The sequence below is a fragment of the Hemiscyllium ocellatum genome, chromosome 7, assembly GCF_020745735.1.
Source record: "Hemiscyllium ocellatum isolate sHemOce1 chromosome 7, sHemOce1.pat.X.cur, whole genome shotgun sequence".
Classification (NCBI taxonomy): Eukaryota; Metazoa; Chordata; class Chondrichthyes; order Orectolobiformes; family Hemiscylliidae; genus Hemiscyllium; species Hemiscyllium ocellatum.
Window position 1 is genome coordinate 101,259,550 of NC_083407.1, and position 12,184 is coordinate 101,271,733.

The following is a 12,184-nucleotide window of genomic DNA, read 5'->3' on the forward strand; positions in this document are numbered from 1 at the left end:
GAGGTTTGTGATCGAGCCAATTAAACCTGTTGGACTATAACTTGGTGTTGTGTGATTTTTAACTTTGTACACCCCAGTCCAACACCAGCATCTCTAAATCATACCTCAGGTCAGAATGCTTCTGATTCTGAAATCTTCAATTATGGAGTTGTGACTCTAAATCTCTCCCTTCTGTCCTCTGTTTGGCTAAGCCAAAAATTCAACTAAATGTTAAGAGAGTCATTCAATTAACAAGAGGTTTAACTCTTTTTGTCAATACCACGAATTTCATCTGAATTATGTTGAAGGAGATGTTTCTTCATTTTAATTTATTCTAAACTCTCAGACTAAAAATTGCATGAACCCAGAACCATCCCAAGGAATTGATTCCACTCTATTGTTGAACTATTAACCTTTTCTCTATTGTTCATCTCCCAGGCAACCTGATGCCCCAACTCCATACCGAGCCTCTCTCAAACCAGAATTCCGATCATGTTTCTTAAAGGAACCATCCCACATATAGCAACATGTTCCCTAAAAGCACAAGGGTCCTCCACAACATTGAGTCACATTAAGATTTTCATTTTGATAATTCATAAAATTTGACCATTGTTGGCAAAGCCAACATTTATTGACCGTCTCTGATTTACCTTGAGAAGTTGAGATTGTGAGCCATCTGCCTGAACCACAAACATTCATGCGGTCTAGGTGCACCCACAGTGATGCTGGGGAGCTGGTTCAGAAATCTGACTCAGTCACATTGAACGAATAGCAAAGCTCAGATGGTGCACAACTTAGAGGGAAACTTGTAGGGGGTGGCCCCAGTGTCTATTACCTGTCTCCTTCTATGTGGAGGTCTCAGGTTCAGAAGGTGCTTTTGGAGAAACCTTGCTAGGTTGTCGTAGTCTGTTTTTTCCATGATTGTAGCCATCCATGTGTGTGGAAGAAGCTGATCATGTGACCCTCCCCTTGTCACCCCATTTTTCTGAGATCATTCGCTCTACTCTGAGAGTCTCCCACCAGGGGAAACAACTTTTCCACATGCACTGTCTTGAGTCCTCTAAGAATGTTATATGTTTCAATAGGGTCTCCCCTCATTCTTCTACACACCAATGAGTACAGGCCTAATCTATTCAACCTATCCTCATAAAATTGTCACTCTACACTTTTCAAACCTTTCTCCTCTCACCTTAAAAATATGCCCCTAGTTTTGAATGCCCCAACCCTACAGAAAAGACATTTGCCTTCCACTGTATCTGTGCCCCTCATGATTTCATAAACCTCAATAAGGTCACCCCTCAGCCTCCTACGCTCTAGTTAAAATAGTCCCAGTCATTCCAGTCTATTTTTATATCTCAAACTTCCCATTCCCAGCAACATCCTAGTAAGTTTTTTATGAACCACCTCGAGTTTAATATCCTTCCTATTACAGGGTGGTCAAAACTGCACACACTACTCCAGAATAGGCCTCATCAATATCTTTTTTAGATTACTTACAGTGTGGAAACAGGCCCTTCAGTCCAACAAGTCCACACCAACCCGCCGAAGCGCAACCCACCCATTCCCCTACATTTACCCCTTTACCTAACACTACAGGCAATTTAGCTTGGCCAATTCACCTGACCTGCACATCTTTGGACTGTGGGAGGAAATCGGACCACCCGGAGGAAACTCACACAGACACGGTGAACGTACAAACTCCACACAGACAGTTGCCCGAGATGGGAATTGAACCCGGATCTCTGGTGCTGAGGCAGAAGTGCTATCCACTGTGCCACTGTGCTGCCCATCTTGTACAACATGACTTCCCAACTCCTATACGCAAAGCCCAGAGCAATGAAGGCAAATGTGCTAAATGCCTTCTTAACCACACTGTCTACCTGTGATGCAAATTTTGGAGAATTATGTACCTGAAACTCCAGGTCTCTGTTCTACAACATTTTCTGGGATCCTACCTTTAGTTGGATAAGTCCTGTCTTTGTTTATTATACCAAAGTGCAGTACCTCACATTTTTCCAAATTAAATTCCATCTGCCACTCCTTAGCCCATTGATCCAACTGAACAAGGTCTCTTTGTAATCTTAGATAATTTTCTTCACTGTCTCCTATCCCACCTATTTTGGTGTAATCTGCAAACTTACTAATTATGCCCTCTATATTCTCATCCTAATCATTTATATAAATGATAAGCAAAAGTGAACCCTGTACCAATCCCCGTGGAATACCGCTGGCCACAGGCCTCCAGTCTAAAAAACACCTCTCCACCACCAACTTCTGTTTCCTACCATAAAGCGAATTTTGTATCCAATTGACAAGCTCATCTTGCTTCTCCAAATACATGTAGGTCATATCTTTCTGAATCACCTCCAACAACTTATCCACCACTGGTGTCAGACTCACACATCTATAATTTTGAGGCTTCTCCTTACAGTCTTTCTTAAACAATGGCAGAATATTAGCCACTCTCCAGTCCTCCAGTAATTCACCTGTGTTTATAGATGAAACAAATACCTCTGCTAGGCACCCTGCAATTTCCTCCCTAACTTCCCACAACATCTTGGGATACACCGGATCAGGTCCTGGAGATTTATCCTGGAACAACTGACAAGTGGGAGGCTTTCTAAAACCTCTAGCATTTCCACCTCTGTAATGTGAACTAATTTCAAAACATCAATATTAACTTCCCCGAGTTCACTAGCCTCCATTTCTTTCTCAACAGTAAAATCTGATGTGAAATATTCATTTAAAATCTCTTCCATCTCCTGAGGTACAACGCAAAGATGGCCTTGTTGATCTTTAAGGGGTCAGACTCTGTCTCTGGTTGTTCTCTTACTCCTAGTGTATTTGTCGAAACTTATTGGATTATCCGTAATCTCAATTGCCAAAGCTACCTCATGTACCTTCTTTGTCTTCCTGATTTCCTTTTTAAGAATGTCCTTACATGTTTTTATACTCTTCAAGACATTCATTTGAACCCAATTGTCTGTATCTAATGTATGGTTCTTTTTATTCTTGACTGGATTTTCAATATCTTTATTCATCCATTGTTCCCTATTATTATTGGGCTTGCCTTTCAATCCAACAGGAACATAATGCTTCTGAACTCCTGTTATCACACTTTTGAAAGCCTCCCACCTGTCAGTTGTCCCTTTATCAATGACCAGTCTACTTCAATCAAATTTTGAAAGTTCTTGCTTCATGCCCTTAGAATTTGTTGTATTCCAATTAAGACCTTTAACTTTTATGGAAGACTTATCCTTTTCCATAACTGTTTTAAAACTAATAATATTAGATTACCTACAGTTTTGGAATTTGCCCTTTGGCCCAACAAGTCCACACACCAACTCTCTGAAGAGTAACCCACCCAGATCAATTCCCCTATATTTACCCCTGACTAATGCACCTAACACAATGTGCAATTCACCTAATCCACACAGCTTGGGATTGTGGGAGGAAACTAGAGCACCCAGAGGAAACCCATGCAAACACAGGGAGAATGTGGGAACTCCACACACACAGTTACCCAAGGCCAGATTTGAACCTGGGTCCCTGGCAGGGTGAGGCAGCAGTGCTAACCACTGAGCCACCATGCCACCTATGTGGCATGATCACTAATCCTAAAGTGTTCTCCAACTAATATTATGTCACTTGCCCTGCCTTATTTCATAAGAGAAGGTTAAGTTTTGCTTCTTCTCCAGAAGGAACATTTACATATTGATCAAGAAAATTCTTCACCATCCAGACCTTTAAAACTGTGGCAATCCCAGTCAATATTTGGGAAATTAAAATCCCATACCTTATTTTTCTTACATATTTGCTTCTCAATTTCCCTCTGACCACTGGGAAGTCTATAATATCATCCCATCAAGGTGATCATCCCTTTCTCATTTCTAATTTCAACCCATATATTTTTACTAAATGATGCCTCAGAAATATCTTCTCTAATTACAATAGTAATGTTCTCCTTGATCAAAAATGCCACTCCCCCTCCTTCCTTGTCTCTCTTTCTATTCTTCCTAGAACATAAAAAACCCAGAACAGTGAACTTCAATTCCTGTTCTTCCCTCAGCCAAGTTTCTGTAAAAACTATGATGTCAGAGTCCCACGTTCCCATACATGCCCTGAGCTCATCAGCCTTTCCTGCAAAACTCCTTTGCATTGAAATAAATGTAGTTTAATTCATCACAATTACTTTGTTCTCTAATTTGCTCGTGTATGTCATTTCTAATTAACTTGCTCTTTTCTGATTCGGAACCACCTCGTCTTTCTTTATATTTTCACTGTTACTGACATAGCCCCCTCTCTAACCGTTTACAGGCTCCCAAAATAGAACTAGCAAATCTCCCACCAGGATATTAGTACCTAGAACCTGCTGTTCTTTTTTTTTGTTCTGTGTTCTTCATGTAGAGGGGAGAGAAGAAGCGATTAGGGCAGATCCAAGGAGGAGTTCCAAAACACTTGGACTAAAGAGCAGGAAGCTGCCTTTATAACTTTAATGAGATTGGCACACTCAGTGACAACAGCTTGTTTGTCCTCTGGTATTTGTGAACCTTCCTCAGTTGTCACATCTTGTACACTCTTCTTTGCCTAATTAGCTAACGTATTATATCGAAAATGCAGCTTCTTGAAAAAACTTAATAAACTATCTGCAAATTTACCCCAATTGGTTGACTGCCTATTCTTTAGGTAATTGTGGTCACGAACCCTAAAAATCTGACAAGTGCAGTTGCTGAGCGACAGTGGGTTCAGAGGGGAGTGATTGGGTGTGCTGTACTTTCTCAAGTGTATTTGTTGATAAGGTTCAGGGAGGATTTAAGCTTCAAATGTCCAGAATGTTACAGGAAAAAAGATCGAAAAGGATCATTAGACAGTTTCATGTCTGTGCTTGGGTCACAAGCCAGGGAGGATTTTTGAATCAATGTATATGACTGCAATCACCGAATCCCTGCAGTGAGAGAGCAGGCCATCAGCCCATCAAGTTCTGAAGAGCAGCCCACCCAGGGATGGCATGGTGGCTCAGTGGTTAGCACTGCTGCCTCACAGCACCAGGGTCCCAGGTTCGCTTCCAGCATCGGCAACTGTCTGTGTGGAGTTTGCACATTCTCCCCCTGTCTGCGTGGGTTTCCTCTGGTTTCCTCCCACAGTCCAAAGATATGCAGGTCAGGTGAATTAGCCATGCTAAATTGCCCATAGGTTAGGTGTGTTAGTCAGAGGGGAAATGGGTCTGGGTGGGTTACTCTTCGGAGGGTTGGTGTGGACTTGTTGGGCCAAAGGGCCTGTTTCCACACTGTAGGGAATCTTAAAAAAAAGACCCAACCTCATCTTTGTAGCCCTGTTGTTCCTCTGGCATTACAGGTTGGCCAGACCAGGTAAGAATGGCATTTTCCTTCCCTGAGGGACATTAGTGACCAGATGGGTTTTTCCCAAGCAATTGACAATGGTATTGTGGTCATCATTAGACTCTTTATTCCAGATTCCAAACTGCACCACCTGCTGTGGCAGGATTTGAACCTAGGTCCCCAGAACATTACCTGGGTCTCTGGATTAACAGTCCAGTAATAATACCACAAAGTCATTACCTCCCCCTTAAAAATTGATAAAGTTTTGTAGGCTTTATAAACAAATCTCACAACCCTTTCTTCTATTACTTGGAGGATTATTCTCCCGGGCTGTACCTGTCTGTGACCCTGAGATTCATCCTTTAAAAAGGTATAACACTTGCATTTATGCACAGCAGTGAGACTGAGTAGGAAAAATCTTGGGAATGTGGAAAAGGCCAGAGTTGTGGAAATGCAGATACTTTGGAGAGTGTGGGGATTGAAGTATTTGACATAAGCAGGGGTTAGGTGAAGCCATGGAGCAGTTTGAAAATGAGAATGAGAATTGGAAAAATGAGGCTTTGCTGGAACAGCAGTCAATGTCGTTCGTTGTGCACAGTGTTGATGAGTGAACAGGACTTGGTACAAGTTAGGGAAGTGAATGTTTGGCTGGCTTTAATTACCAGAGATAAAAATATAGCCCAGTCAGATGGTTCCAAAGTGATATCGTTTTCCAATATTCTTATACAGAACAACCCCAAAGAAACCACTGTATCAGAGCAGAAATAACCACAAGCTCAGAGCAACTCGGTCACTAACAGAAAGGTCTTTGCAGAGGAATGAAAAGCTGTGCACAAAGCAGTCAGCTTCCTGGAGGCAATGTGTGGCACTTTTCTATAATTTGAGCTGCACATTCCACATCACAGAACAGCTTCAGTTTTCAGAAGCTAATCCCAGCAATTTGCTGTGCCCGTCCCTCCGATGGCTGACAAGAGCAAGCAGAGAGAAAGATGCCAGATACAATTGGGGCCTGGCTCCATTCCCGACCACCCTGTTGGATCGAAATTTGTTCAGGATCTAAAGTGCGCCCTTGATCAGCAGGACCAGGAACGGGTGAGCCACCTCCTTCAGCATTATGTTAAATGCGTGGATGCCATCATCGAACTTTCCAATGATGACTGGATGAAGGATCCATCTGCCCAACTGGACCCTCTCATTTTGCTCGGTCAGCAGTTGTACAGTTCATTTGTGTCTCAGGAATGTTAGATTTTACCGTTTTTAATGAATTTGAACTGCTTCCTGTTTCCCTTCAGCTATTTTGCCTGTTTGTTTGATTGAAAGACTTGGAATTCCTATAGCACCCAATACGAGACATCCAAAGCACTTCATCGACAATGAAGTGTAGTCACTGTGGTACAGAGGGATATGCAACTTCAAATTTGCAACTCCCCCACAATGCAAGCTGATTATGACCATCTCATCGACTTTATGTTGGTTGAGATATAAAGGGAACCAGGGAAAACATCTCGGGTTGACTCGGAAATAATGCTCTGTGGTTCTTTGCAAGAACCCAAAGGACAGCACTTCCAACAATGCTGCATTCCCTCAGGAATGCACTAGAGTTTCAGACTAAATGATGTTCTCAGGTTTCTGAAGTGGGATTAGAACCTACAACCTTTGACTTGGAAGTACAAATGTCATCAGTCAGTCATGGCTGACACCAAATTACTCCCAAACTGTTAATCTCGCCATTTATCTAAATCATCCTTGACTTGTTCACTGATATAGTATTGCTGAAATGTCCAACTTTTATATATGCGTGTCGCTGATAAATATAGGTCAGACAGAACAGCATTGGAATCTCTCCACCTTAAAGATGCTCCCCACTGTTTTTTGAGCAAGGCTTTCTTCATTTCCCTGATATCTTTACTTGTGACTTGGCATAGTGTTTGCCTAGATCATGTCCTTGCTATGTAGCTCGGAGGACATTTTACTATGTTAAAGGTGCTACATAAATGCAGGTCACTTTCGTAAATCAAGAAAAAAAATGATTTACAAACATGAGCTGGGAATGGCTTCCCAGTCAATTCACTGGGACACAGTACACAAGGCACAAATGATAACCCTCACCACCCCAAATTACTGAGAAGCCCCCAAAAGAGAATCCAAGGGCCCCCATTTGAGGATATTATATGCTGAAAAAGGTAGCTAAGCAAGATGACCAAGACTCATCTTCTTCTCAAGACCTTGACTGTTCCTTTGTTACCATGAGACAGGCCTATTCAAATGCTGTCAGAACCAGCCTCCCAACTTGGCTGTAAGCAATGCCAGTGGAATGTCTATAGATGTTGCCTATATTGACTTTCAGTGAGCAATGCTGGGTGCACTGCTTTTTTCAATTATATAAATGATGGTGGCACAGTGGTTCAGTGGTTAGCACTGCTGCCTCACAGGTCCAGGGATCCAGGTTTGATTCCAGCCTCGGGTGATCGTCTGTGTGGAGTTTGCACATTCTCCCTGTGTCTGTGTGGGTTTCCTCCGGGTGCTCCGGTTTCCTCTCACAGTCCAAAGATGTGTAAGGTAGGTGAATTGGCCATGCTAAATTGGCCATTGTGCCCAGGGATGCGCAGGCTAGGTGGGTTAGCCATGAGAAATGCAAGGTTACAAGGATACGGTAGTGGGGTGGGTTTGGGTAGGTTGCTCTTTGGAGGGTCGGTATGGACTCAATGGGCCAAAAGGCCTGCTTCCACATTGTAGAGATTTTACGATTCTATAAAATGATTTGGATGTGAATATCGGAGGAATGGTTAGTAAGTTTGTAGAAGACACCAATATTGTTGGTGTAGTGGACAATGAAGAAGGTTATCTCAGAGAACAATGGGCCAAGGAGTGGCAGATGGAGTTTAATTTACGTAAATGTGAGTTGATGCATTTTAGAATGGCAAATCAAGGCAGGACTTATACACTTAATGGTAAGGTTTTGGGGAGTGTTGCTGAACAAAGAGACATGGGGGCAGGTTCACCTTGAAGGTGGAATTACAGGTAGACAGGGTGGTGAAGAAGGCATTTGGCATTTTCGCCTTCATTGGTTAGAACATTGAGTAAAGGGGTTAGGATGTCATGTTGCGGCTGTACAGGACATTGGTGAGGCCACTTTTAAAATTCAGCATTCAATTCTGATCTCCCTGCTATAAGAAAGATGTTAAATTTGAAAGAGTTCAGAAAAGATTTACAAGGATGTTGCAGGGAATGGAGGTGTAGGGAGCTATAGGGAGAGGCTGGCTAGGCTGGGGCTATTTTCTCTGAAGTGTCAGAGGCTGAGGAGTGAGCTCATAGACCTCATAGATACAATCATGATGGACATGGATAGGGTGAATATTCAAGGTCTTTTTTCCCAGGCTGGGAGAGTCCAAAACTAGAGAGTATAGATTTGAGGTGAAAGGGGAACGATTTAAAAAAGGGGTCTGAAGGGCAACTTTTTCATGCAGAGGATGTTATGTGTATTGAATGAACAGTCAGAGGAAGTGTAGAGGATGGTACAATTACAACATTTAAAAGGCATCTGGATGGGTATTTGAATAGGAAGGGTTGAGAGGGATGTGGGCCAGGTGCTGGCAAATGGGACTAGATCAGTTTAGGATATCTGGTTGGAATGGATGAGTTGGATCAAAGGTTCTGTTTCTGTGCTGTACATGTCTATGATAGAAAGTGATTAATGGTGGCCTGTGAGCATTTACATTGAGATTGAAACTATTCACTGGATTATTAGTGATGGAGATGATGGGAAAGAAAGATGTACAAGTTTACCAGTGACACAAAGCTGGGAGCCATTGTGAGTAGTGTAGATGGAAATTTAAAATTGCAGAGGTCTTAATAAATTAACTGAATGAGCAAAAGTGTGGCAAAACGATTTCAATAGATTGAAATTTAATGTAATCTGTTTTGCAACTAAAAAGGATTTGAAAGAAGATATTTTCTAAATGGTGCAATGTTGGAAACAATGGATGTACAATGAATAATCAAGTGGCAGACTATTATCAAACCAGAAAGAGCGAGAGATTCCAGAAAAATGCAGCATAGGGGAATTTGGGTGTTGTGAATGAAACACAAATTTTAGAACACAGGTACATCGGGAATTAAGTTGACAAAGTGGAATTGTGGTCTTTATTGATTGGGTATTGGAGTTTGAAAATGGTAAAGACTTGTTCCCACTGTCCAAGATGATGGTGAGGCTGCACCTGGAGTGCTGTGTGTAGTTTCAATCCCTATATTTAAGAAAGGATGCCTTGGCATTGGATACAGTTCAAAAGAGACTCGCTTGGCTGGTTGCTGGGATGAATAGGTTGACTCATTGAGTATACAGCTGAACAGATTAGAGTATACAAGGATAAGGGATAATGTTATTGAAACGTTCTGAAGGAGCTATAAAGGGTAGACATTGAGAAGACCTTGAGGCCAGAGAGAGAATCTCGGATTAGGGGACATAGTTTCAGACTCAGGGGGCATTCATTTAACACTGAGATACAAAGGAATTTCATTTCCCAGATGCCTGGAAATCTCTACACCAGAGAGTCATGGAGGCCACATGGTTGGAAGTAGGTAGGTTGAGAGGTTGTTGAAATAATGGGGAGCTAAGGGTTCTGATAAGGAGTTGAGGCCTGGGACAGATCAGCATGCTGCATGGCTGGACAGGCTTGAAGGATCAAATGGTCTCCTCATGCTCCTATTTCTTTTGTTGCTATATTCTCAGAGGGTCATATGTCTTTAGAACCGTTTTCCTGAGAAAGTGATGAAAGCAGAGTGCGGCAGCGGTAGTTAGAAGGTAGGTGGGATTGCGAATTTGCAGTTTCAGTCTGCCATGAGCTCAGCATGAATGGTGGTGCAGGCTTGAGGGGTTCTGCCCTCAGATTCAGATGTTCACGTGCCCAGGCCATGTTGGAGAAGCAAGTCCAGAACCAACTTGGCACAGCACTCAGCTGAAGTCATGCAAGTTGTCTGCTGCTATCAGTAACATGTTACAGCTCACTCAGGGAATCCAAGCTGCTGTGGTCTTACCTGCATGATGTAGCCCAGTGCTACAGACGGTGATAGTATCATCTTACCATCATGTGGCTGACAACGTATCTCACCTGCTCTTGCTGCCTGCCATTGGTTTGTGTTGGAAGGATTTGCAGGCTGATGCTCCCTTGGTTTTTCCGTGCTATGGTCACAGCTTCCATGGTCAGCCAGTCCAGGAGTGGGTCCCAATGCCAGAGCCTCTGATTCAGAGGCAGGGGGTACTGCACCCTGTTCAGTGTACCTCCTTCACTGGTCCTGGACAATGGTGTGCACAACATTTCCAGGCTCTCATGGCAGCTGGGTAATCTGTTATCCAATCAGATTGGTGAGAGGGGGAGGTGGGGAGTTGCAGTAGTTGGAGAGAGTACAAACCAGTTGTTAGCTGGGGAAGGAGCTGTATGCGTGTTGAGCTGCAGGAGACTAAGAGAAAGAATTGACACTATAACAGTGTTGCACACTGATAAACAATACCATTTGCCTCGTCCACAATCTTCTGGGCACACTTACCAAAATGGTGTCAGGTGTGCCTCCCATTGGAAAGGTAAGAGTACAATTAGGGCGCCATTTTGGGGGGAAAACAGTAACCAGAACACTGAAATCATAGGTGTAAAGGAATCAATTTCCACTGCACAAGCATAATAAGGGCTGCAGCAGGTGATGAAAAGGGTCAAGTCACATCCTCAGGGCAATTAGTGATGGCTAATAAACGTCAGCCTTGCTGCCAATGCACATATCCAGGGAATTATATTGTTTTAAAAGTAAGATCGTTTATAGTCCTTTGAGTAAATCAAATAAATAAATAACCATAGCCATGAAAAAAAAAGCAGGCAGTCAGGGTGAATGACCCACTGAACTGCCCACTGTTCATGCCCAACTTATCCTGGAATAATGCAGAATATTTGTTAGCAGCTCAATGCAGGTCCTGGTTGAAGCTCCCTATAGCAGTGACACTGGTTTAACTTCTAGCCAAGGGTTCTCTGCTTGTCTTACCGTTCCTTTATTCAGGGTCAGAAATTGGCAGAAATAAACTTGTCAAAAACTCACGTACCTAATGTTCTATTTTCAGCCACTTACAACACTGGCATCACGGGGCTGCAAATACATTCAAACCTTGCTGCCAGACGGATTGAGGGAACCTGGGAATGGCTTGCATGGAAATAAAATACACAGACATATGATTGATAGCACAGCTCAAAGTGAGAGCTTGTGACCCAGCTACTCATTCCAAGTTCGATGACACCTAATAAGGTCGGAATGAGATGTAAGTGCCTGTAGATTTTCACAGCTCCACAAGTGTAGAGGCTGTACGGTTCTATGCTTTGGAAGTACATTGCAGTGTTTTGGTTGAGGCTAGAGTAAGAGTTCATTGCCTTCGGGCCCTTTGAGTCAAACTTGACCAGCTCAATCTTCCCTCTCACCCTCCACCAAACCACCAAACAGCAGTGGTCACACTCCAGTCTGGATGTCCCAAGAGCTGAGGGTGTGCTTTGTGTTGTAGAGGTCAGGCGGGAAACTTCATCCATATGCTCTGAATCTCATGAACTTGGATGCAGAAAACTCTGCTCCTGAGTGCAAAAGACGAGTGTCTACACTGGAAAATCAAAGGTGTAAAATAAGTAACAGAACACCTGATTGTGACTGTGAGACATGATCAAGGGTTGTGCAAGATTGCAGAAAAGGAGAAGACAGCACTGATTGTAGCTGAGCGAAGTGAAAATATTGGGAGTGTTGCAATTTAAATGAGCAAAGAATAAACTGCAGCTGTCCTCCCTTAAGGACTCTGGCAAGATTGTTGAATTACTTCCGGCATTGCAGTCATGTCCTGAGCG

General features: G+C 42.9%; 1 protein-coding gene across 1 annotated transcript in view; it reads left to right on the top strand.

Annotated features, from left to right (window-relative positions):
• Nucleotides 1–6,223: 6,223 nt before the first annotated feature.
• The window catches only part of asb18 (ankyrin repeat and SOCS box containing 18), a 33,656-nt gene continuing 27,695 nt past the window's right edge, over nt 6,224–12,184 (top strand). The window contains exon 1 of the mRNA XM_060828083.1: nt 6,224–6,532. Within this exon, the coding sequence (XP_060684066.1) occupies nt 6,279–6,532 (254 nt within the window). The 5' untranslated portion in view covers nt 6,224–6,278. The remainder of the gene's footprint in view (nt 6,533–12,184) is intronic.